At 44.6% G+C, this 26,488-nt stretch overlaps 1 protein-coding gene across 7 annotated transcripts in view; it reads left to right on the forward strand.

Moving 5' to 3' along the window:
* Positions 1–26,488, forward strand: part of USP32 (ubiquitin specific peptidase 32) — a 249,254-nt gene that overhangs the window by 110,782 nt on the left and 111,984 nt on the right. For all 7 annotated transcript variants that reach the window (XM_058164121.1, XM_058164122.1, XM_058164123.1 and 4 more), the window contains exon 5: positions 6,829–6,988. In XM_058164121.1, coding sequence (XP_058020104.1) covers positions 6,829–6,988 — 160 coding nt within the window. The remainder of the gene's footprint in view (positions 1–6,828; positions 6,989–26,488) is intronic.

The following is a 26,488-nucleotide window of genomic DNA, read 5'->3' on the forward strand; positions in this document are numbered from 1 at the left end:
GTTCTGTGAATAATGAAAACCCTACTTTTTAAATTATTTTGAAGATTCACTTTCTTGCTCCCATCACAGATGCGAGCTGCTCTTCAACAGAATTCTTTCTTTCTTAGAATTCTTTATTCTTTATGGGCCAAGTGCAATTGGACACACAAGGAATTTGTCTTTGGTGCATATGCTCTCAGTGTACATAAAGAAAAAATAAAATATATTTGTCAAGTATCATAAGATACCAACACTTAGTGATAGTCATAGGATACTAACAAGCAATCAAATCATACTAGGAAACAATAAAAAACAATATAAATTGTAAAGATATAAGCAACATGGATATAGCCATAAGTGGGAGGAGATAGGTACTAGTAAGGATAAGAAGAAGAATAGTAATACAGTCTTAGTAGTTAATTTGACAGTGTTGAGGGAATTATTTGTTTAGCAGAGTGATGGCGTTCGGGGGGGGGGGAACTGTCCTTGTGTCTAGTTGTTCTGGTCTGCAGTGCTCTATGGTGTCATTTTAAGGGTAGGAGTTGAAACAGTTTATGTCCAGGATGTGAGGGGTCTGTAAGTATTTTCACAGCCCTCTTTTTGATTTGTGCAGTACACAGGTCCACAGTGGAAGGCAGGTTGGTAGCCACTGTTTTTTCTGCAGTTCTAATGATCCACTGAAGTCTGTGTTTTTCTTGTTGGGTTGCAGAACCAAGCCAGACAGTTATAAAGGTGCAGATGACAGACTCAATCATTCCTCTGTAGAACTGAACCTGTTCTGTTCTGCAGAGGAATTATTACAAAAATTACAAAACTAAACCTGTAGAGCAATACTCTGTTTTGTTCAAAAATACACTTTTCCATTTTTTTAAGAAAAACCTTGTCCTTTCTCAATTTTTTCGACAGCTCTTTGCTATCGATATTCTCCCCTTGTTTTTTTTCTCTCTTCGGTATGTTTGAATCTGGGACTGAGCTATCTTATTCCCACCCGAATTTTTCAGCCCACCTTTGGACTGTTTTTTTTCCCCCCTCAGGATTTTTATCGGTAGAATTCTTCCTTTTTTCCTTTAGATGTTTGAACTTGGCTCTCTTGAATCTTTAACACTAATTGGCTGTTTTTTTCAGCTCTCCCTGCCTGCAGGTCTGAGATAATAGAGTCACTCCCTCCCGTGACTCTTCCAGCTTTTGCTTCCTCGGGGCTTGCATAAACAGAGGGATAGAATCAAGATCACGTGAAGTGTTAATACCACTTTATAGGGCCTTGGAAAGGCCACACTTGGAATACAGCATCCAGTTTTGGTCATCACAATGTAAAAAAGATGTGGAGACTCTAGAAAGAGTGCAGAGAAGAGCAACAAAGATGATGACGGGACTGGAGGCTAAAACATATAAAGAACAGTTGCAGGAATTGGGCATGTCTAATTTAATGAAAAGAAAAACTAGGGGTGACATAATAGCCGTGTTCCAATATCTCAGGGGCTGCCACAAAGAAGAGGGAGTCAAGCTATTCTCCAAAGCACCTGAGGGTAGAACAAGAAGCAATGGGTGGAAACTAATCAAGGAGAAAAGCAACTTAGAACTAAGGAGAAATTTCCTGACAGTTAGAACAATCAATAAGTGGAACAATTTGCCTTCAGAAGTTGCGAATGCTCGAACACTGGAAGTTTTTAAGACGATGTTGGATAACCATTTGTCTGAAGTGGTATAGGGCTTCCTGCCTAAGCAGGGGGTTAGACTAGAAGACCTCCAAGGTCCCCTCCAACTCTATTATTCTATTATTCAACCATTTCTTCCCTCTTAGTAAGTATTAATCCCAATATAGCTTATCCCCAATTCTTTCCTTCTCCTTCCAATGACACAGCTCAGTACAATAGTCCTCGACTTACAACAGTTTGGTTAGTGACTGTTCGACATAACAACTGCACTGAAAAAAATGACTTATCATCATTTTTCACACTTGCAACTGTTGCAGCATCCCCATGGTCACCTGATTTACATTCAGATGCTTGACAACAGACTCACATTTATGACACTTGCAGTGTCCTGGGGTTATGTGATCATCTTTTGCAATCTTCTGACCAGCAAAGTCAATGGGGGAAACCCAGATTCACTTAACTGCCGCTTTTAAATTAACAAATTAACAAATAATGGAATAACAGAGTTGGAAGGGATCTTGGAGGTCTTCTAGTCCAACCCTCTGCTGGGGAAGGAAACCCTACACCATTTCAGACAAATGGTTATCCAACATTTTCTTAAAAATTTCCAGTGTTGGAGCATTCGCAACTTCTGCAGGCAAGTTGTTCCACTTATTAATTGTTCTAATTGTCAGGAAATTTCTCCTTAGTTCTAGATTGCTTCTCTCCTTGATTAGTTTCCACCCATTGCTTCTTGTTCTACGCTCAGGTGCTTTGGAGAATAGGTTGACCCCCCCCCCTCTTCTTCTTTATGGGAACCCCTTAGATATTGGAAGACTGCCGTCATGTCACCCTGGTCCCTCTTTTCATTAAACTTTAAATGAAATAAAAATGTGACAAGAAATGTGTCGTAAAATGGGTGGCAAAATTCTCTTTCTCAGTTAGCAACATAAATTTGTGGCTCAATTGTGGTCATAAACTGAGGACTGCCTGTAGGTAAAAACCTATTGGAGATATTAAAACCTGGAACACATTACCTGCAGAACACCTCTTGGTAAGAGCTGTGTGACACTCACGATAGAAAAGATCCATTCTGCCATTAGGCGTAACCACGGTTTGTCTCCCCCCACCCACCTCGGTCCTAGGGATGTATTTTTGCAAAATTGTGCCGGAGACTTTGTCTTGTCGTTAGCTATCTCCACGCCGAAATGTATTCTCTTTGACCAAGCTGTCTATTCCCGATAAGCTCGCAGGAGGCGGAAGCTAATCCTTTTGTGCCAAAGGGTTAAAAATACACGCACGCCAGTACGGGGCTCCTGAAGTTAATCATAGTTTTCTTTCAGGGTGGTTTTGAATGCAACAGCAGGCTCTGGGGTTGAACAATCAGCTCTCTGATCTTCTGGCAGAGGAATTGGGAGGAATATTTTATTTTTAAAACCAGGTATTCACCCTGCCGTTACAAAGAATCAGAAAACAACAGCAGTCGTTTTAAAGGAGATGAGGACTCAAAGGATATTTCTCTCATGCTCATCAAGAGCAGAGCTGGAGAAAATGTACCGTACTTTTTCAGAGTATAAGACGCACCTTAGTTTTTGGGGAGGAAAATAAGAAAAAAGCTGATGGGCAGGTGGATCGGCCTCCCGGAATACCCCCAAATCAGCTGTTCCCAGAGGTGAATTTTAGCAACAAGTTCCTTGGTTGTGAGCTCTGTGCCTTGCTTTTTGGCTTTTTTTTTCTGCCTCTGAAAGCCTCCGAAACAGAACTTCAGAAAAAGCCTCAAGCTCCGTTTTGGGGCTTTTTTTCTGAAGCTCCGTTTTGGGGCTTTTTTTCTGAAGCTCCGTTTTGGGGGCTTTTTTCCTGAAGCTCCGTTTGGAGCTTTTTTTCTCCATTTCTGATGCCTTTTTCAGCCTCTGAAATCTTCGTTTGAGAATGGGCGGGGCTGCATTCAGAGTATAAGACGCACCCAGATTTTCACCCTCTTTTTGGGGGGAAAAAGATGTCTCTTATACTCCGAAAAATATGGTAATTTTAAGATCCTGTTGCAATAGGCAGGCATAGGCAGGCATATAAAAGCAGAGGGCTCTTTGACTTCCTGCCTACAGGTAGTCCTCAGTTTACAACCATTCATTTAGTGACTGTTCGAAGTTACAGCAGCACTGGGGGGAAAAATGACATGACTGTTTTTCACACGTATGACCGTTACAGCATCCCCACGGTCACATGATCTAAATTCAGACACTTGGCAACTGGCTCACATTTATGACGGTTGCCGTGTCTTTTTTTTTTTTTTTTTATTGAAAAGGTTTTACAACAATTAAATTATTCCCCCTCCCTCCTAAACCCCCCTCCCCCCCCCGGACTTCCCGGAGCAAATACAAGGTATAGTTCCTTAAACAAAACAGTCATACATTAAATTTTTAAAATCTAACACAATTATAATCTTTCTCTCTCACATAACCTGACTTCTTCCATTAAAATCAAAATAACATCCTTCATTCAAAAGCAATCCGAAATTTCTTAATCTGATATCTATTTTGAATATAATCAATCCAGTTCTTCCATTCATTTAAATATTTTTCTTGAGTACTGTCTTTCAAGAAGGCTGAGATTTTAGCCATCTCAGCCAAATTGGAAACTTTCAATATCCATTCTTCTATTGTGGGTAATTCTTTTTTCTTCCAATATTGTCCAATCAACAGTCGTGCTGCTGTTATTAAGTTCAAAATCAACTTAGTCTCAATCACTGTACAGTCCGTTGTTATTCCCAAAAGGAAAAATTGCGGTAGGAACTTTATCTTCTTCTTCAGAACATTCTGCATAATCCACCAGATTCTTATCCAGAAAGACTTAATTTTCTTACAAGTCCACCATACATGAAAATATGTAGCATCATCACAATTACATCTCCAACATTTCGCTTGCATATCTGGATACATACATGATAATTTCTTAGGATCTAAATGCCATCTATAAAACATCTTATAAAAATTTTCCCTTAAATTCTGCGCTTGCGTAAATTTAACATTTCTAACCCAAATTTTTTCCCATGTTTCCAACATCATTGGTTCTTGAATATTCTGTGCCCATTTTATCATACAATCCTTTATTAAATCTCTTTCAGAATCTATTTCTATCAACACAGTATACAATCTCTTTATATGCCCCTGAGTTTGATTTCTAATTTGTTTAACCAGATTTTCTTCATTTTGAATGATACCAATTTTCTGATCTTCTTTCCATCTAGCCTTTAACTGTCCATATTGAAACCAAGTATAATTGGTTTTGGGGGTTACGTGATCCCCTTTTGCGACCTTCTTGCAAGCAAAGTCAATGAGGGAGCCAGATTATGTTAACAACCGTGTTACTTACTTAACCACAGTGATTCACTTAACAACTGTTGCAAGAAAGGTTGTAAAATGGAGCAACCTATATTTTTTGCCTCACTTGTGGTCGCAAATCAAGAACTAGCTGTATTTCTTTCTGGTCTTGTGGCTTGCAATTCCTTTAATCCCTGCTGCAAAAAAACAAAAAAATCAGAAAATCAGGTCAGTTATGTGGCCAGTCCGCTTTTCCATCAGGAATTATGGCTGTGAGGTGCAGGCTCACTTAAGGTCTACCTGTACATTGCCTTGTTTTGTTTTTAATGGCTGACAGCTATTAAGGAGGAAGATGGGATGTTGAAAGATAGATAGATGGATATATGGATAGACAGACAGGGATGGATGGATAGAGAGACAGACAGACAGGGATAGATGGATGGATGGATGGATGGATGGATAGATAGATGGGTAGACAGACAGACAGACAGACAGGGATAGATGGATGGATGGATGGATGGATGGATGGATGGATGGATGGATGGATAGATAGATGGAGAGACAGACAAGATAGGCAGGGATGGCTAGATGGCTAGACAGACAGACGGATAGATGGATGGATGGATGGATAGATGGATAGACAGGGATGGATGGATGGATGGATGGATAAATAGATATAGACTGGCTTGATTTTTTTTTTAAAAAAATTTAATTTGATTTTATGGGTTTGAAATTTCTGTCAATTTTATAGGGCGTTATTACATTTTAAATTTGGCCATTTGAATAAGTTTTTTAAGGGTTGTTTTTTAGTATTGTATGTATTGTTTGTTTTGTATTTTATTTTGGCTGTTCACCGCCCTGAGTCCTTCGGGAGAAGGGCGGTATACAAATTAAAATATTATTATTATTATTATTATTATTATTATTATTATTATTATTATTATTATTATTATTATTATTATTATTATTATTATTATTATTATTATTATAGAGATGAGATAGAAATAGAATTGGATATATGTATGGATGGATAGATAGATTAGATAGATTAGATGATCAATTGATAGAAGATTGATACAGAGGTAGATGATAGATATTAATGATGGTAAATAAAGAGACAGACAGACAGTGGGTGGTTGGGTGGATGGAGGGATGATGATAGTAGATAGAAAGATGGAAGCATGCATGGATGCATGGGTGCTGATTGATAAGAGCTGTTCATGCATCTTATCTTTATTTTAAGAAAATGCAGATATAGGGGCTAGGACATATCTCTGGCTATTTGCTCCAGAGTTATACATAAATAGTGGGTCTACTAGTAGGGGAGGGGTTGACCAATTAGGGGCATAGTTCACATAGAGGTTGATTTCAATAATTTTTATAACCCAACTAATGTCATGTCGTGAGCTTCTCAGCTTCTATTCTTAGCTGTCATTCAAGAACCCTGTGAGGTAGGTTGGGCCAAGGGAGAGTGACTGGCCCAAGATCATCTAGCCAGCTTTCATGTGTAAGGTGGGACTAGAATTCCCAGTCCTCCTGGTGATTGGCCCAAAGTCACCCAATCAGCTTTCATGCTTAAGACCGAACTAGAACTAGAACTAGAAAGTCACTGTCTCCTGGTGATTGGCCCAAAGTCACTGGCTTTCGTGCCTAAGGAGGAACTAGAATTCCCAGCTTCCTGGTTTCTAGGCCAGCATCATATCCACTACACCAAACTGGCCCTCCCCTGGCTGAGGATGATGTATATTGTGTCCAATATATCTGGAGGATGCCTAGCCTGAGTAACATTGTTTTATCATCTATCGATAGCTCTAATCAGTCAATTTGGCAAAAAAAAAAAAAATATGGAACCAAGCTTCACAATCCATGTCTCCCTTTCCCCTTTGCTTTTATTGTAGGGCGAAAAAGTAAACTATGAAAAATTCAGATCGTGGCTGTTGTACAACAAAGAAGCTTTCACGTTTTCCCGCTGGCTGCTCTCCGGGGGAGTGTATGTCACACTCACAGACGACAGCGACACTCCCACCTTCTATCAGACACTTGCTGGAGTTACGCACTGTAAGTAGTTCTCTTTTGAAAGAGCTGACGGCTTTTTTTTTTTTTTTTTGGCTTTTTTTGGGCCACTGAGCCAAACAAGCTTCAATGAATGAATGTGTGGTTTCTCTTTGAGATTGTTCATAGGTCAGCCTTCTCTAGGGCAGAAATGAATGCTTTCGGTGGTTATTCTGCCTAAGTTCCCTAGGTCCTTCTGTGCTGCCTTGCCTGTAAAGCAGAGGTGAAATCTACTTACCTTCCCTACCGGTTTGGAAGTGCACGCGTCACGTGCAATTTTGGACCCACTGCGCATGCGCGGAGAGTAAAAAAAAGGTTACTTCATGGCTAAAACCAGGAAGTAACGACGACCGGGTGGGTGGGCGGAGCCTTGTGCCGCCGCTGCGACCGGTTCGCCGAACCACCTGCTGCCGTCACTACCAGTTCGGCCAAACTGGTCCGAACCGGTAGCATTTCAGCATGTGCCTTTAAAGTTCTGGAATTATAGATTTGGCTACATGGGCAAATAGGTTTGATCAAATTCGGCTGCCCCAAAGAAGAAGAAGGGGGTCAACCTATTGTCCAAAGCACCTGAAGTCAGAACAAGAAGCAATCAGTGGATGGAAACTAATCAAGGAGAGATCCAACCTAGAAATAACGAGAAAGTTCCTGACATTTAGAACAATTAATCAGTGGAACAATTTGCCTCCAGAGGTTGTGGGTGCTCCATCACTGAGGCTTTCAAGGCGAGATGAGACAGCCATTTGTCTGGAATGATATAGGGCAGGGATCCCCAACTCCTGTGCGGTAGCCCACTACCAGGTTGTGGCCTATTCGGAATTGCACCGTGCAAGTGGCTGGCCAGAGGGCACGCACAAGCATGCGCAGTTCTACTTGTGTGAGCGGTGGGCCAGTTGCACTTGTGTAGGTGTGTGCAAGCCTGCCACTCATGCAAGTTGTGGGTACTCCATCACTGAGGCTTTCAAGAAGAGATAGGATAGCCATTTGTCTGAAATGATATAGAGCAGGGGTCTACAACTCCCACTACCAGGCCATGGCCTATTCAGAATTGGACTGTGAGAGTGGCTGGCCAGAGGGCCTGCACAGACATGTACAGTTCTACTTGTGTGAATGGCGGGTCAGTAGCACTTGTGCAGGTGCATGCAAGCCCGCCACTTGTGCAAGGGCTGCGTGCACGCACATGCATCGGCCTACCACTCATGTAGCCCAGTTCCTGTCTCCCCTCTCATCAGGACCACCAAAATGCAAATGTTGGAGACCACTGGTATAGGGCTGTGATGGCGAAGGTGGGCACGCGAAGCCATGTCGGTGGGCAAGCTCAGCTTGGTTGTGCATGCACGCACCGGTCAGCTGATTTTCGGGCCTTCTGGGCTCACCAGAAGTCAGGAAAAAGGATGTTTCCGGCCTCTGGGGGAGTGGGGGGGAAGACCCGTTATTCACTCTCCCCAGAAATGGCCGAAAACTCTCCCCAGAAACAGTCCATTTGTCGACTTCCGGTCCCACCGATCCCCAGGCTCCTAGAAAGGCTCTGGAGCCTGGGGAGAGTGAAAATCGGGCCTTTCCATGAGCCAGAAGTCAGCAAACGGGGCTGTTTCCAGAGGGCCTGCTGAGGGTGGGGGTGGGGAAGGCCGATTTCACCCTCCCCAGCTCCTAGAAAGGCTCTGGAGCCTGGGGAGGGTGAAAAACGGGCGTACCATGCCATCACGTGACAAAAGTGGGGGGAGCGTGGGGTGGTCACACATATGCATGGGGGGCCCGCATAGAATTATGGGTGTGGGCACACCCACATGCAATCCATCCCCAACATCCGCCCCCCCCCCCCCGCTTCTGGCACTAGCCATCCCTAGTATAGGATCTCCTGCCCAAGCAAAGGGTTGGATTAAAAGTCTTTGCAAGGTCCCTTCCAGCTCTATTATTCTGTAACTTGCTCATAATAGCTCGGTTTGGGTGGAAGAAAAGGTATTTATTTACTCCGGCCTTTTTGAGGAGTGACTTGTGCTGCATCAGAGCTGTAGTTTGGAAGCAAGCTTGCATAACTGAACGTTGTTGTGAATCCAGGTTGGATTGTCATCCGGTGTCCTTGCTCTTTCCTGCAGCATTTCGTCGCCGCGATAAATAATAATGCAGGGGTCTCCAACCTTGGTCCCTTTAAGACTTGAGGACTTCAACTCCCAGAGTCCCTCAGCCAGCAAAGCTCTGGGAGTGGAAGTCCACAAGTCTTAAAGAGACCAAGGTTGGAGTCCCCTATAATAGTCCATCCTTGGATGCTTAGCAGGTAGAATTATTCATTCATGTCGCTTGTTTATATCCTGTTTTTTTTTTTCTACTAGCTCCTTCCCCGCCCCCCCCTAAGATAATGTACTTGATTTTTCTCTTTTCTTTCACCAATGCACCAATCAGTACATGGTCGGAGAAAAATTAATATTTTTTTAAAATTTGCATTTATATCCCACCCTTCTCCGAAGACTCAGGGCAGCTTACACTATGTTAGCAATAGTCTTCATCCTATTTGTATATACAAAGTCAACTTTTATTGCCCACAACAATCTGGGTCCTCATTTTACCTACCTTATAAAGGATGGAAGGCTGAGTCGACCTTGGGCCTGCTGGGGCTTGAACCTGCAGTAATTGCAAGCAGCTGTGTTAATAACAGACTGTCTTACCAGTCTGAGCCACAGAGGCCCCTTAATTAAGGAAATAATTGCGCCAATACAGGCTGTCCTTGACTTACAGCTATTTGTTTAGCGACCGCTCAAAGTGGCAGCGACATTGAAAAAAAGTGGGATTTTTTTTCAAAAATAGACTGATTGGTTGATATAAGGCCCCCGAGGCATCCCTGGAAACAGCAAAGGACTGGCCCATGGTGCCTCTGCCAGTGAAAATGGAGCTCGGGAGGGCCGCATGAGGTCGTCCTGGCCCCCATGTTCAGCTGCAACAGCCAGAAAGCTCCCTATTCACTGGCAGAGGGCTAGCAAAGCAAAGTAAAAATAAAACCAAAGGAGAAATGTTTCCCCTTTTGCATTTGAGCATGGAAGAATGGACAGGAAAGGAGAAAGGGAAAGAGGAAAGACGAAGGAAAAGAAGGAAAGAGGGGAAGAAAGGAAAAATAAGAAAAGAGGGGAAGGAAGAAGAAAGGAGAATGAAGAGGGAAGAGGGAAGGAAAAAGAAGGAGGGAGGGAGGGAGGGAAGGAAGGAAGGAAAGAGGGAGGGAGGAGGGGAGAAGAAAGGGGGAGGGGAGGGGGAGAGAAGGAAGGAAGGAAGGAAGGAAGATTATAATGAGAGTGAGGGAGGGTCTAAGGGAAGTCCTGCTTTAGCACTAGGCCACCACAGGTGCCCCCAAAACGAGTGCTGCCCCCCCGACCATGCTCCCCCCCCCCTGAAGTCAAACACAACCTGACACCCCTGCTATAAGGGGTGATATAAGATTTCCTGCCTTGAGCCGGGGGTTGGATTAGAACAACGGTAACCGACTGGTGGTCCGTGGACCACTGGTGGTCCCCAAGAAAATTTTGGTGGTCCACAGAAAAATTATTTGCATTTTTTTTTAATATTGCACTAAATCAGGGGTCCTCAAACTATGGCCCCTGGGCTAGATACGAGCAATGAACATTTGTGTTTTTTTCTCCTCCTTTGGGGTCTTTTTGTGTGAGTCGGAGGGAGGGGGAAAAATTCCAACTTGGGGTCTGCTTCAGCCTCCTGGTGTGGGGCTTTGGGCGAAGGCTGGAGAGAAGTGCCACTGGTGGCGAAGAGCCGGAGGGCCTTGTTGCAGTGGGACTGCCTCATGGCCTGGAACTGGTTGACCATCTCAGCCCACTGAGCCTCCAGGCGCTGCTACCTGGCCTTGAACTCCCGCAGGTCTTCCCTCTGCTTGGAAAGCCTATGCTCCTAGTCCTCAGTGAGGTGCTTCTGCTGAGCCTCCTTCTCAGTCAGATCCAATAGGAACTGAGCGAGCTGTTTTGTCAACTCTTTCTCACGGTGGTTGCTTAGCTCCAACAACTGCTTCCTTCTGGGGCCCTAAGGAGCCTGGGTGGGCAGGCAAGGAGTGGCTGCCAGGCGAGGGGTGAGTAGAGGCGCCCCTTGATGTGAGTGACATTGAGTTGGCCACGCCCACCCAGTCACATGACTACCTAGCCCCACCCACCCAGCCGATCATTAGGCAGATCATATTAGTGGTCCGTGGGATTTTAAATTATGAATTTAGTGGTCCTTGAGATCTGAAAGGTTGGGGACCCCTGGATTAGAAGACCTCTGAGGCCCCTTCCAGCCTTGGGTGAAATCCAGCAGGTTCTGACAGATTCTGGAGAACCGGTAGTAGAAATGTTGAGCCGTTTGGGGAACCATCAAATGCCACCTCTAGCTAGCCCCAGAGTGGGATAGGTATGGAGATTTTGCAATATCCTTCCCCTGGAATGGGGTGGAGTGGAGTTTTTGTAGTATCTTTCCCCTGCCATGCCCACCAAGCCGCGCCCACAGAACCAGTAGTTTAAAAAAAATGGATTTCACCGCTGCTTCCAGCCCTATGAGTCTATGTTCTGTGTTCTATATTGACCATCTCTAGTCTATCTTATTTTCTTTTAAACAAAGAAATGATTACAACACCCTTTCCCCAAATATTGCACTCCTCCCTCTTTGTGACGGGTAGAAAGTTGTGAAGGCACTGCACTTAGTGTATTGCCTCTTTTCTTGCACAGCCTCAAAAGTGAAGCTTCTGGGTTCGGCGCTTATCTGCCTGCAAATTGAAGGCTTAAAGACAGCATTAAGAGGCCATGGGGGCCCTCCGTTCCCTCTCCTATTTGTGTGGTGCTTATCTCTTATTATTGTACTCCTGATTTCCCTCGGGGAGAGGGTCATAAAAATGTCGTTTTGCTCCGTGTGGCATTCAAACTGCATTGGAACAGAAAATTGGAATAATCCGAGATATCGGGGGTGGGGATAGGGAGCATGAAATTAATAAAGCTAGTCCGAAACAGGAAATCGCATGAGTGCGAACCTAGTAACAGGATTCCCAGGAGAGGCCAGGAAAAGAACTATTGGGATGAAACATCTCCCAGGTGTGCAACAGATTTGAGAGAATCCTCCCAACCCTAGGAAGCGTGCTGTGGAAAATTTGGGTTAATGTTAGCTCTGTAGGGTTTTTCTCATTTCCCGTTGATTGAAACTCTCCAGCTGTTTGAAATGCACAGGGAAGTATATCCGTTAAAACGAAGCTCCTCTGGAATTTAAAACAATTAGCCCCTCTTAATAATTTAAAAAGACGTGGTGGCTCAGTGGCTAAGATGCTGAGCTTGTCGATCAAAAGGTCGGCAGTTCCTTTAGTGCCGTGTAATGGGGTGAGCTCTCATGACTTGTCCCAGCTTCTGCCAACCTAGCAGTTTCAAAAGTATACAAATTAAAATATTATTATTATTATTATTATGTAAAAAAGGCAAGTAGAAAAATTAGGGACCACCTTTGGTGGGAAGGTAACAGCGTTCCGTGTGCCTTTGGCGTTGAGTCATGCCGGCCACATGACCACGGAGACGTCTTCGGACAGCGCTGGCTCTTCAGCTTTGAAACGGAAATGAGCACCGCCCCCTAGAGTCGGGAACGACTAGCACATATGTGCGAGGGGAATCTTTACCTTTTACCATAATAATTTAAACAATACAGCCAAAAGGCGAACAGCAGAGGTACATGCAAGCATTTCGTATTGACTCATCAGTACCTACATTACAATAATGTGGTTAAAATCATCTTCAAATATAAGATCTAGCAAGAGCATGAATTAAGCCTATAATGTATGCAGGAAAGCAACCACTGGCAAGCCTTACGCTCCTCTAGAATTAGCAAATGATCTAATTTGATTGCAATTCCTGGAGCATATATGAGGAATACGGTGGCTGTCCAATTTTGGAAACAAATCCATTGGAAAGTGGGGTTAAAAGTCTGGGATTATGGTTAAGGGTTAAAAAATAAAAGAAGAGGAAATTGGCCATAAATATCCAAGATGGTTTGCATTTAAGACATCTGGAACCATTTAAGATTAATTTCAACTCCAGCAAAGTTTTGGAATCGAGCTGTTTATTTTGTCGCCTTGTGAAATGCTTCGTTTGGAAAAAAGAAAACAGGATGCTATTGGTTTTGGTTTAACATTTAGAAATTTTGGTTTCTTAATGTGTGTTAAGTGAACTTTGCTTCCCCCTTGACTCTGCCTAGCAGAAAGGTCACAAAAGGTGATCACACGGTTCAGTTAAAACAGGGAGTCCTCGACTTACAACCACAACTGTCCCCCAAATGTCCACTGCTAAGTAAGACAGTTGTTAAGGGAGCCTTGCCCCCATTTTTACAAGCTTTCTTGCCACCGTTGTTAAGTGAACCACTGCAGTTGGTAAAGTTGGTATCACGGTTGTTAAGTGAATTTGGCTTCTCCGTGGACTTCGCTTGTCAGAAGGTTGCAAAAGGGAATCATGTGACCCCGGGACACGGCAACCGTAGTCATACTGCAGTCATAAATAACCTGTTTTCCCAAAAATAAGACCTAGTGGGGTTTTTTTCAATTGTGCCTCTAATTTAAGCCCTACTCCCAAAATAAGCCCTACTTAAGACCTGCACAGCCGCTCATTTCATTTGCTGAGCTGAGCTGGTAACATAACTCACTTTTTCCATTGCCGTTGTAACTTCCAACTGTCACTAAACAAACTGTTGTAAGTCAAGGCAACCAGGAGGAACCACGACCATTTTCTAGAAAGGTTTCAGAGGACGTAATTTAGAATTATAGGGATGTTTCAATTGACCACCTGTACAATATTTTCTTTTATGGTGTTTTGTTTCCTTATATATATCCTTTGAACCGTCTCTAACCTTCACTTGCTGCCTCTGTTATCTTGGAGCGATGTCAGCTGCAGCTGGAGAGCACCGGATTTGGGAAGGCTGTTTTAAATTATATGTGGGGACTTATCTTGTGCTTGTGATAGGCTGATAAGTATAAAATAATGCAGTCTTCCCAGATGGCATTTTAGCTGCGGCTTTTGCTGCTTCCCCGCTGCTTTTTTGTACTGCGCCTCTTCGAATAATATCGGTAAAGGCAATGAAAAATAGCCTTGATTAAAAATAGGGGGAAGGCGTTTGATTTGATTTTAGAGGCTGTGGGAGAGGCCCAGCGAAGGCAGGAAGCATTTATTGTTGAAGCTCCAGTGGCTGTATTTAAATCTACTTAATGAGCCGGAGATAACGGAGGACACTCTGAAAATAAATATAGGATTTTGCGCTTGTAAATAACATTTATATTGGAAGGCAGGCGACTTTAATTAGGCCCCTCCCTGGCTCAAAATTACAAAGAGGGTTTTTTGGAAAAGTCACACCGAGTTGCCCACGGTTGCTACTTTTAATCAAATTTGGTTCCGTTTCATTTCAGCTGTAAATATTCTTCCAGCCCCAGCTATAGGCAGTACAGGGAGTCCTCGAGTTGCCACCTCAATTGAGCCCGACAATGATGTTGCTAACTGAAAGATTTGTTAAGTGAGTTTGCTCCATTTTACGACTTTTCTTGCAGCAGTCGTTAAGGGAATTGTTGCATTTGTTAAGTTAGTAACACGGTTGTTAAGTGAACCTGGATCCCCCCCCCCTTGACTTTGCTGGTCAGAAGGTCACAAAAGGGGTTCGAATGACCTCAGGACACTGCAACCGTTGCCAAGCCTCCGAATTTTGATCATGTGATGACGGCGATACTGCAATGGTTGTAAGTGTGAAAATGGTCATGTCACTTTTTTCAGTGCCGTTGTAATTTTGAACCGTCATTAAACAAATGGTTATAAGTCGAGGACTGCCTGTAGTTCATCCAACCTTGCTCTCTTTCATCTGCTTTCATCTGCTTTCAGTACTGGGCTGGGAAGTGGCTCAACAGGCTAATGCAGCCTGTTATTAACACACAGCTGCCTGCAATTACAATTACTGCAGGCTCAAGTCCCATCAGGCCCAAGGTTGACTCAGCCTTCCATCCTTTATAAGGTAGGTAAAATGAGGACCCAGATTGTTGGGGGGGCAATACAAGTTGACTCTGTATATAATATACAAATGGATGAGACTATTGCCTTACACAATGTAAGCCGCCCTGAGTCTTCGGAAAAGGGCGGGATATAAATTCAAATAATAAAAAAAAAAGTATGTTCAGCCTTCTAGACTGGCAAAGTGGTTTGTCAGTTCTCTTCCTTTGTTAGTGTTCCAATTAACACTCCAACAAAAGAAGACTCCGAGGCTTGAGTAAGGTCAGGAGATGATTGGCCCCTCCCATAAGGCTTAAAAGAGCAGCAACGAGCCCTTGGGTTCTTTGTAGAAAAGCAACGTTGATTCCCGTGCTTCTTGTCAGCGTCTCTTGAACTTTGTGGGGGGTTTGCCAAGAAAAGCCTTTGGCAGATTGCCAAAGACAAGAAAGGTTGGTGATAAGGCCGAAGGACTGTTTATGAAGAATTTGTTTTGGACTAAAGCTGCGAGTGAATTAATTCTCAGCTGTTTTAATAAAATAAGTTTGTTCAGGACTAAATTGTGTTTGATAATCACTACTTGGGCCTCGGTCATAACAGATGGAAGGCTGAGTCAACCTTGAGCTGGGGAGAATCGAACTGCCGGCAGTCTACAGAATTAACCTACAATACTGTAACCTACAATACCACTGTGCCACCATGGCTCCTAGATTAGGAGAAGATTCCATACCCCTCCCATTTACGTATTGGTCCCTTTTGATCTATTTTTATTTTTGTTATTTTGTGATCTTATAATAATAATAACAGAGTTGGAAGGGACCTTGGAGGCCTTCTAGTCCAACCCCCTGCCCAGGCAGAAAACCCTACACCATCTCAGTCAGATGGCTATCCAACATTTTCTTAAAAACTTCCAGTGTTGGAGCATTCACAACTTCTGCAGGCAAGTCGTTCCACTTATTAATTGTTCTAGGATAAATCTTCTATTTATCCTATCAGTATAGCGAGCTCCCAACAAGGCCCCAGGCAGCCAAGGAAAAAGCTCTTCTAAGGTCTTCTAAAATGACTCGATTCTATTTTTTTTTTTAAATCATCTTAATCATTCAATAAAACCCAATAATTACTAATGTAGTTACAAATGAACCTGTGAGTTGCTATTTCGCAAGTCCGTATTAGATCACAAGGAACTCCCAAGCCACCAGATGAAACACTGGCCCTCTTCCTGCTTGCTTATTCGTGTCAGAGGCTGTCACGGTTAAAATAAGGCATCAAATTTGAAATATAAAATACAGGATTAAAATATGTACAAGTTAAACAGGTCTTGCACAGAAACTGGTAGTCAATTCAACTATTTTCATACTTCCCAGCTTTTGTCAGACCGAGGGCTCCCCCATGGGTTCCATCCAGTATTGGTTCTTTGTAGCTTTCCATAGATCCTCTCGGCTTTCAAATTCCCTCTCCCTGAAAATCCCTTTGCTTGAGAAGCATGAAAATATAGGTAGTCCTCGGCTTGCCACCGTTCGTTTAGTGACTGTTCAAAATTACAACAGCGCTGGAAAAAAGTGACTTATGCCCACTTTTCATACCTACGACAAATGTCTCATATTTGTACAGCATCCCCCGTGGTCACATGATCAAAATTTGGATGCTTGGCAACTGACTCATATTTATGACGGTCGTAGTGTCCCGGTGTCACGTTATCCCCTTTTGCGACCTTCTGACAAGCAGAGTCAACAAGGAGGCCCGATTTACTTAACAACCTTGCTGCAAATTTAATGGCTTCCGCCATTCACTTAACAACAAGGTGGTAAAATGGGGCGAAACTCACTTAACAAACGTGTTTATTTATTTATTTATTTATTTAATCGTATTTATATACCGCCCTATCTCCCGAAGGACTCAGGGCGGTTTACAGGCACTTAAAAAACACATAAACACATAAATACAATATAAAAACAATTAAAAAACTTATTCTAAAAGCCCCAAAAATTAAAAATATAGAAATAAAACCCAATTTAAAACCCATAAATTTAAAATCTAGCTCAGTCCTGCGCAATTAAATAAGTGTGTTTTAAGCCCGCGGCGGAAGGTCCGAAGGTCCGCAAGCTGACGAAGTCCGGGGGGTAGTTCGTTCCAGAGGGTGGGAGCCCCCACAGAGAAGGCCCTTCCCCTGGGCGTCGCCAGACGACATTGCCTCGCTGACGGCACCCTGAGGAGTCCCTCTCTATGAGAGCGCACAGGTCGGTGAGAGGTATTCGGTAGCAGTAGGCGGTCCCGTAAATAACCCGGCCCTATGCCATGGAGCGCTTTAAAGGTGGTCACCAAAACCTTGAAGCGCACCCGGAAGGCCACAGGTAGCCAGTGCAGTCTGCGCAGGATAGGTGTTATGCGGGAGCCACGGGGGGCTCCATCTATCACCCGCGCAGCTGCATTCTGGACTAACTGTAGCCTCCGGATGCCCTTCAAGGGGAGCCCCATGTAGAGAGCATTGCAGTAATCCAGGCGAGACGTCACGAGTGCGTGAGTGACCGTGCATAGGGCATCCCGGTCCAGAAAGGGGCGCAACTGGCGTACCAGGCGAACCTGGTAGAACGCTCTCCTGGAGACGGCCGTCAAATGATCTTCTAGAGACAGCCGTTCATCCAGGAGGACGCCTAAGTTGCGGACCCTCTCCATCGGGGCCAATGACTCGCCACCGATGGTCAGCCGCGGATTTAGCTGACTGTACCGGGATGCCGGCATCCACAGCCACTCTGTCTTGGAGGGATTGAGCTTGAGCCTGTTTCTCCCCATCCAGACCCGTACGGCCTCCAGACACCGGGACAGCACTTCGATAGCTTCGTTGGGGTGGTCCGGTGTGGAAAAGTACAGCTGGGTGTCATCCGCATACAGCTGGTACTTCACACCGAAACCACTGATGATCTCACCCAGCGGCTTCATGTAGATGTTAAACAGAAGGGGCGAGAGGATCGACCCCTGCGGCACCCACAAGTGAGGCGCCTGGGGCCGACCTCTGCCCCTGTCAACACCGACTGCGACCGGTCAGAGAGATAGGAGGAGAACCACCGATAAACGGTGCCTCCCACTCCCAATCCTCCAACCGCGCAGCAGGATACCATGGTCGATGGTATCGAAAGCCGCTGAGAGGTCTAATAGGACCAGGGCAGAGGAACAACCTCATCCCTGGCCCTCCAGAGATCATCCACCAACGCGACCAAAGCCGTCTCCGTGCTGTACCGGGCGGAAACCGGACTGGAACGGGTCTAGATAGACAGTTTCATCCAGGTGCAAGGGAAACTGATATGCCACCATACTCTCTACAACCTTCGCCGCGAAGCGAAGGTTGGAGACCGGACGATAATTACCTAAAACAGCCGGGTCCAGGGAAGGCTTCTTAAGGAGGGGCCTCACCACCGCCTCCTTCAAGGCGGCCGGGAAGACACCCTCCACCAAAGAAGCGGTCGTAATCGCCTGGAGCCAGCCTCGTGTCACCTCCTGAGTGGCCAGCACCAGCCAGGAGGGGCACGGGTCCAGTAAACACGTGGTGGCATTCAACCTACCCAACAACCTGTCCATGTCCTCGGGAGCCACAGGGTCAAACTCATCCCAAACAATGTCACCAAGACCACACTCGAGCGTCTCACCTGAGTCACCGCAATTTTGGTCCAACCCGTCCCGAAGCTGAACGATTTTATCGTATAGATAACCGTGGCTTAACAACAGGAACTGCGGGCTGCATTGTGGCCATAAGTCGAGGACTCCCTGTATTCCAGGAAGCTGTCAGACTCAGCCAAGCCCTTCTTACGGGATTTAATCTGTTGTGTCTTCATCTTCTGATCCTATCCTCTTACCTTCTGGGACACAGCGTGCTCCTTTAAGAAGATCTGGTTGTCTCAGATCCTTTAATAGCTGGATCTTTGAAAGTGAACAAATGACAGAGCTAGTCGGGGAGCGGATCCAGCTTGCCTGATGGTTCCGAGAGAAAGCTGGATGAGGAGCATTTTGCATGGCTGGACAACTGGACTTGGCTGGGAATCTGTACCTGGTTGAGTGTCGGTGGTACAAGCCGGGCCCGGTAAAAATGTCGGGAATATGGTATGCTGCTACTGTTGCGCACCAAAGAGAATTGTGCCTTTAGGTGGGTAGAACAACCGAGCATGAAAAGGGAGTGTGGATGAGTGTGAAGGGTGGGGGGGAGGTAAGGCAAGATGGGAGAGTTGAAATGGGAGAGGGCAGACTATCACAGATGGATTATATGCGAATTGCCTGGAAATGCAAAGTTACCGTATTGTCTGTGAACCAGGAGCAAGGGGGGAAAAAAGACTGGAACCTCTTAGCTGAGTACTTTCAGAAAGTGAATGGATACTGTAATGTCGGACAAGGGAAATAATTAGATGGAGATTCTCAGTCATCCCAGTCATGGTAGTCCCGAAGGTGCTTTTTCAAGAGGCAACTGCGCGTTGTTTGTTTTTGCCTGAAGCGCTTTCGCTTCTCATCCAGGAAGCTTCTTCAGTTTTGACTGAACGGTGGGGAACGGAAGGATGACTGCAAGGAATATAAACCCTTCCGTTCCCCACCAGTCAGTCAGGACTGAAGAAACTTCTTGGATGAGAAGCAAAACCTCTCCAAGCCAAAAACAAAGGAAGCCTAGTTGCCTTTTTGGGGAAAAAAAGCATCTTTGGAAATATCCAGGTGGTTTAAACACCTTTAGTTTGATTCTTGTAACAGGTGCGGATGCGTTGATTTGTTTTATTTATTCATCACGTTTTGGAACTGCCCATCTCCCTCACGGTGGGACTCTGAGTGGTGCACAATGAAATATTAAAACGGAAAAGCAATGTGTAAAAGTTTTAAAAAAAGAGGCAAGGGGGATTCATAGCACTGTTCAAAAGTAATTGAAGGTCAGTGGGAGGGCTTTTAGAGTTAGCATGCATGCATACATAAATACATACATTTATTGATTATCTCTTCAGAAGTTCTATAATTTATCCAAAGAGGAATTCACACAGATAAACTTGTAGGGGTAGAAAGGAGAAAAAAACAAAGTTGAAATACTTTGCTTTGAAAATCTGTAGCTGAGATGGTGCTGTTAAGTGGTCCTCTCATAGGGTAGGCAAACTTTTTAGGTGCCTTCTCTAAAACAGGGTCATCTGAGGAGATTAGGAGGTGTGTCATTTCAGCTTTGTTACCTTTGAAAGGGTGTCCTGCCTTTACTTCCCTGGAATCCTTCCCTGCAGCCTTCAGAAAAGCTGCCAAAATCTGTTTTTCATCAGTTTTGTTGAGGCCGGTTCATTTTAAATTGATCGTTTACTTTTGCGGGTTAAGTGAAATTGCCTATCTGGATTTGAATACGATTCCCTGCCTATCTAGTCATGCTTTTAGACTGTAATTGTGTTTGGTTTGGTTTGGTTTTCATTCGCCGCATCCACTTTTCATTGGTGAAAACTCATGAAGTGACTTTGGATTTTTTTTTATTATTTTATTTGCATTTATATCCCGCCCTTCTCCGAAGACTCAGGGCGGCTTACACTATGTCAAGCAATACTCTTCATCCTTTTGTATATTATATACAAAGTCAACTTATTGCCCCCAACAATCTGGGTCCTCATTTTACCTACCTTATAAAGGATGGAAGGCTGAGTCAACCTTGGGCCTGGTGGGACTTGAACCTGCAGTAATTGCAAGCAGATGCTGTTAATAACAGACTGTCTTAGCAGTCTGAGCCACCCTGGACCCTGGATTTATTTCCCATTCTAACCTACCTCACAGGGTTATTGCTGTGGATATAAAATGAAGGGAGATTCTTACGTTCTGAACTTCTGAAGACAACTCCAACATGCAAATAAATAGATAAATATTGAATAACAGAGTTGGAAGGGACCTCGGAGGCCTTCTAGTCCAATCCCCCTGCTCAAGCCGGACACTTGGATGGACCACTGCAAAGTTAATTTTAGAGCCTGCCACCCACTGTGGCTTATTTACTTATTTTAACATTTCCCCGATTAAGCATCTTCAACCGTGAGACATTTTTTGGCCATAAAAATTAAATCAATGCAACTGGGAGTTGCGGCTGTTCAACCAGCAAATAAGCAATCAATTTAAAATGCCGTGGCCAATAAAATATATATATATTGATTTAGTGCTCAAAAGAATGCAGAATTTATGTTACCCCCGTGTTACACATATCTGCATGAGATGTGGCTGAGACGCTGGGCTCCCCAGAAGTAGCGTGTTTTAAAAATTAAGGAATGTTATCACCTGCTGGATGAACATTGCAAGAGGCTGGTGAGAGTTCCATCCCTGTGAATAAGATCTGTTTTATCTTAGGACTACTGAGAAGTGGATAGAACAGTTACCCTAAAGGAAAATAAATTTAAGATGATAACTCCCATAAAAAAAAGAATCAAATATATAGACATAGACATACCATATTTTTCAGAGTATAAGACGCACTCCCCCCTGCCTAAAAGTGGGTGAAAATTTTGGTGCGTCTTATAGACCGAATACAGGCCTAATTTTCACCTCCTGAACCCTCCGTGCATCGTGTTTTTGCCCTCCCTGGCCCCCAGCAGCACTCTGCAGTGCTCTGCAGGTCCACTTTTCGCCAAAAGCGGCCCCATTTTCACCAAAAATGGGCCTGGTTTTGGGCTCCCGAACCCTCCGTGCGTCTCATTTTTGCCCTCCCTGACCTCCAGAAGCACTCTGCAATGCTCCACATGTATAGTTTTCGCCAAAAACGGACCCATTTTCGCCAAAAATGGGCCTGTTTTGGGGGCCCCGAACCCTCCATGCATCCCGTTTTTGTACTTCCTGGCCCCCAGGCCAAAAACGGGCAAGCTTTTAGCGAAAACGGGACATGCGGAACACTGCAGGATGCTTCTGGGAGGGCAAAAATGTGACGCGCGGAAGCAAAAAACTATTTTTGTTTACCTCCTGTAAATCTAGGTGCGCCTTATAGTCCGGTGTGTTTTACAGTCCGAAAAATACGGTAAATTTTTTGCATGCCCAGCTCCCTCTCTGAATCAACCTAAGGTTTGTAAATCTAAATTCGAACCAGGTTTTGGAGATTTCCCTAGTCCCTTGCCTTAAACATGCACAAACGACAAATTTTGGCATGGCTGTAACCGCTGGAAAACAGGGATTAGATAAACACAGCAAGGATAACACGGCAAGAAGAATGCAAAGTGTTTAATGTGGGATTGCATCGAAGCGCCTATTATAAAGGCATTCCGTTTATAAAATTGAGCCCTCAAGTCTATCACTCACCATTTGACTTTCAGACAAATAAATCCATATCAAGAATAGAAGCCTATGAACTACGTGCACGTGCTCGTTTACACGCACACTCCCTCGTGCACACGAGTGCATCACATTTCTCTTCATCCCTTCAGCAAAAATTAAGAAAATAGCAGAGGTGGGTTTCAGCAGGTTCTGAGCAGTTCTGGAGAAGTAGTGGAAATTTTGAGTAGTTCGGAGAACCGCTAGTAAAAATTCTGACTGGCCCCACCCCCATCTATTCTCTGCCTCTATCTATTCTATCTATCTATCTATTCTCCACCCCCATCTATTCTCCCAGCTGATCGGGAGGAAATGGGGATTTTGCAGTATCCTTCCCCTGCCATGCCCAGCAAACCATGCCCAGCGAGCCATGCCACGCCCACCAAGCCACAGCACCGGGAGTAAAAATTCTGAGTGGCCCCGCCCCCATCTATTCTCTGCCTCCCGAGTCCCAGCTGATCAGGAGGGAATGGAGATTTTGCATTATCCTTCCCCCGCCATGCCCAGCAAGCCACGACCACCAAGCCACACCCACAGAACCGGTAGTAAAAAAATGTGAAACCCACCACTGGAAAATAGGGTAGAGTTTTGGAAATGCTTTGGGGACAGGGAAATGTTAGCTGCATTGGGAAAGGAAGAGAAAGTGGGGTATGAAACTGGTTGAGGATGCAGCAGAAGGAAGAGGTCATAGGGAAGGGAAGGAAGGGGAAGGGAAAAACAGGGAAGGACAGGGGGAGGGGGAGGGGAGGGAAAGGATATGAGTCATATTAAAGGTATACAATCGGTAGTACCTGACTCAATAGTAGAAACTGTGAGAGGGATCTCGGAGTCCTAGTGGATGATCACTTAAACATCAGTCTGTGCGGCATCAGCCAAAAAGCCAATACAATCAATCCTTGGTTGCATAAACAGAGCCATAAAATCAAGATCACGTGAAGCGTTCATACCACTTTCTTATAAAGTGGTAAGGCCACATTTGGCACATTGCATCCAGTTTTGGTTGCCACGATATAAAAAAGACGTTGAGATTCTAGAAAGAGCAACCAAAATGATTAGGGGACAGGAAGCTAAAACATGTGAAGAACGGTCTCCGGAATTGGGCATCTCCAGTGGAAATGAAAAGGAGGTGACGTGGTAGCCACCTTGCAATATTTGAGGGGCTGCTCCAAAGAAGAGGGAGTCAAGCTATTCTCCAAAGCGCCTGAGGGCAGGACAAGAAGCAATGGGTGGAAACCAGTGGTGGGTTTCAATTTTTTTTACTACCGGTTCTGTGGGTGTGGCTTGGTGGGTGTGGCAGGGGAAGGTTACTGCAAAATCCCCATTTCCTCCCAATCAGCTGGGACTCAGGAGGCAGAGAATAGATGGGGGACGGGCCAGTCAGAATTTTTACTACCGGGTCTCTGAACTACTCAAAATTTCTGCTACCGGTTCCCCAGAACTGGTCAGAACCTGCGGAAACCCACCTCTGGTGGAAACTAATCAAGGAGAGAAGCAACTTAGAACTAAGGAGAAATTTCCTGACAAAATAATTAATCTGTGGAACAACTTGCCTCCAGAAGTTGTGGATGCTCCAACACTGGAAGTTTTTCAGAAGAAGTTGTCTGAACTGGTGTAGGGTTTCCTGCTTAAGCAGGGGGTTCGACTAGAACAGAGGTCTCCAACCTTTCGGACCTCAGGGACCACTAAATTCATAATTTTAAATCCCGCGGACCACTAATATGATCTACCTAAGGAAAGGGCGGGCGTGGCTAGGTGGTTATGTGACTGGGTGAGTGTGGCTAACTTGATTTCACTCACATTGAGGGGTGCCTTGCTGGCTTCTACTCACCCCTCCCCTGCCAGCCACTCCTCACCTCCCCGCCCGGGCTCCTTAGGGCCCGAACAGGAAGCAGTTGTCGGAGCTAAGCAGCCACCATGAGAAGGAGTTGGCAAAACATCTCAGTTCAAATTGGATCTGACCGAGAAGGAGGCTCAGCAGAAGCAACACACGGAGGACTAGGAGCATAGGCTTTCCAAGCAGAGGGAAGACCTGCGGGAGTGCAAGGCCAGGTACCGGCACCTGGAGGCTCAGCGGGCTGAGATGGTCAGCCAGTTCCAGGCCATGAGGCAGTCCCACTGGAACAAGGCCCTCCAGCTCTTTGCCACCAGCAGCACTTCCCTCCAGCCTTTGCCCAAAGTCCCGCACCAGGAGGCTGAAGCAGACCCCGAGTCGGAATTTCTGCCCCCCTCCGACCCACACAAAAAGATCCCGAAGGGGGAGATTCTCTGCAGCAACACAAACGTTCATTGCACGTATCTGGCCCAGGGGCCGTAGTTTGAGGACCCCTCATTTAGTGCAGTATAAAAAATGCAAATAGTTTTTCTGCGGACCACCAAAATTTTCTCACGGACCACCGGTGGTCCATGGACCACCAGTTGGTGACCGGTGGACTAGAAGGTCCCTTCCAACTTTTATTCTGTATTCTATTCTGTAAAGTGGTATATAAATAGTTAAAGTTAACCAGGGATGAAGGGATCTGAGGGAGAGATGTCTGCAACCATTGCAGCTCCAGCTTATTCTCTCTCTTTCTTTTTTTAACAAGTCTTCCGAGAATCTAGATTAGTGTAAGATGCTCATCTAATTGCGGGAAAGGGGGTGGGGTGGATTCTTGTCTTCCTACGAAATGTTTTCTGCAAAATAAATATATCCTTTCCAACGGTGGTTGGTATTTTCGGAAGTCTTTATGCGCTGTGATTTCATGAAAATCTGTAAATGCTTTTTTTTTTTTTTTGGTGACAATAATTTTACTTTATTAAGGTTCTTAACTCCCCGCACCCCAACCCCCTCACCCATATTTGAAGTTTTGTGGTTCAACTGTTGTAACTAGCAAAAAAAAAAAAAAGAACAATGTTTGGGAATGTGAGACCTGTTTAAATCTCAGGAACTCCAGGGAACACTGAATCACTTGCAGTAAATTTGGGCGATTTGTTGGCTCTTCACATAAATACCAAATGAATTATTCAAAATAAGCACCAATGTAGACTCGATTAGTTTGCAAAGACTCTGCAAGCTGAATTATTTGGGTTTTTTTTTTCTTAGTGTAGATTTTGGATTGCCAGGATTCAGAATTTCCAAGACATTTATGGAGTTGCCACCCTAAATAGTTATAGATAGTCCTTGATGGATGACCATAATTGAGCCTGACAATTACGGTCATAAGCCATGATGGTCATAAAGCAGATCATCACACGACCAATCAAATTTTACATTTTTTGGAAATGGTTGTTAAGTAATCGTTTTGTTATGGATGGGTTTGGGGTTTTTTTGTCCAGAAACAGGAAATGAACCCCATGAACCCCAGTTTCTGGCAAAAATGTTCTAAATCACAGTCATGTGATCATGGGATGCTGTAAACAACCATGAATTGGGGGGGGGGGTCTGGCTGATAAGTGCCCCAAAGGCAGTCATGTGACTGTGCGGGGGACATTGGAAGTTCAGAACTGGTCTTAAATACCTTTTGGAGGGTCAGTTATAACGTCAAATGGTTGCAAAACAAACCAGTCATAATCCCAGAAGTGTTTTTTTCAAGAGGCAACTGGACTTTCTTGTTTTTTCTTTTGAAGACGTTTCGCTTCTCATCCAAGAAGCTTCTTCAGTTCTGACTGGATAGTGGGGAATGGAAGGATTTACGTTCCTTGCAGACAGCTGGTCATTTGCATCCTTTTAGAGGGTCCTTGAGGCCACTTGGGAGGTTTGTTTGTGTCCTCAGAGTCACCTGAGTGGTGCAAATGGGTGTGGAGCCTTCTTGAAACTGTTGAAAGGACCATGTTGTAGCCTGGAGATAGATGATGTCTATCCTTCCTCTTCTGTTGAGAGAGGGCTGCTCAATAAATCTTTCCACTCCCCGTTTTTCAATCAGAACCGAAGAAGCTTCTTGGGTGAGAAGCGAAACCCCTTCAAGCAAAAACAAAGGAAGTCCGTTTGCCTCTTGAAAAAGCACCTTTGGGACAACCATGACCTGGATGGCAGAGAGTCTCATAAGTCGTAAATCAAGGACTACCTGTATCTGCTATTTGGAAGATTTACCAATAGGCTCTGAAAAGCTCCTAGCTGTCAGTTACCACTATTGGGAATGACTGCTTGCTTAATTTATAATCAATACTCTGAATATGACAGGCGCCGATGGGCAGAGCTTTGTGCAATCAGCTGAATGTTCTTTTCCACTTAGTTGCCGATGTTGCCTTCCGGGAACCTCCCATTTCGCTTGCGTGAATTGGAGTTTGATCCAAACAG

This window comes from Ahaetulla prasina, chromosome 1 (assembly GCF_028640845.1).
Source record: "Ahaetulla prasina isolate Xishuangbanna chromosome 1, ASM2864084v1, whole genome shotgun sequence".
Taxonomy (NCBI): domain Eukaryota; kingdom Metazoa; phylum Chordata; class Lepidosauria; order Squamata; family Colubridae; genus Ahaetulla; species Ahaetulla prasina.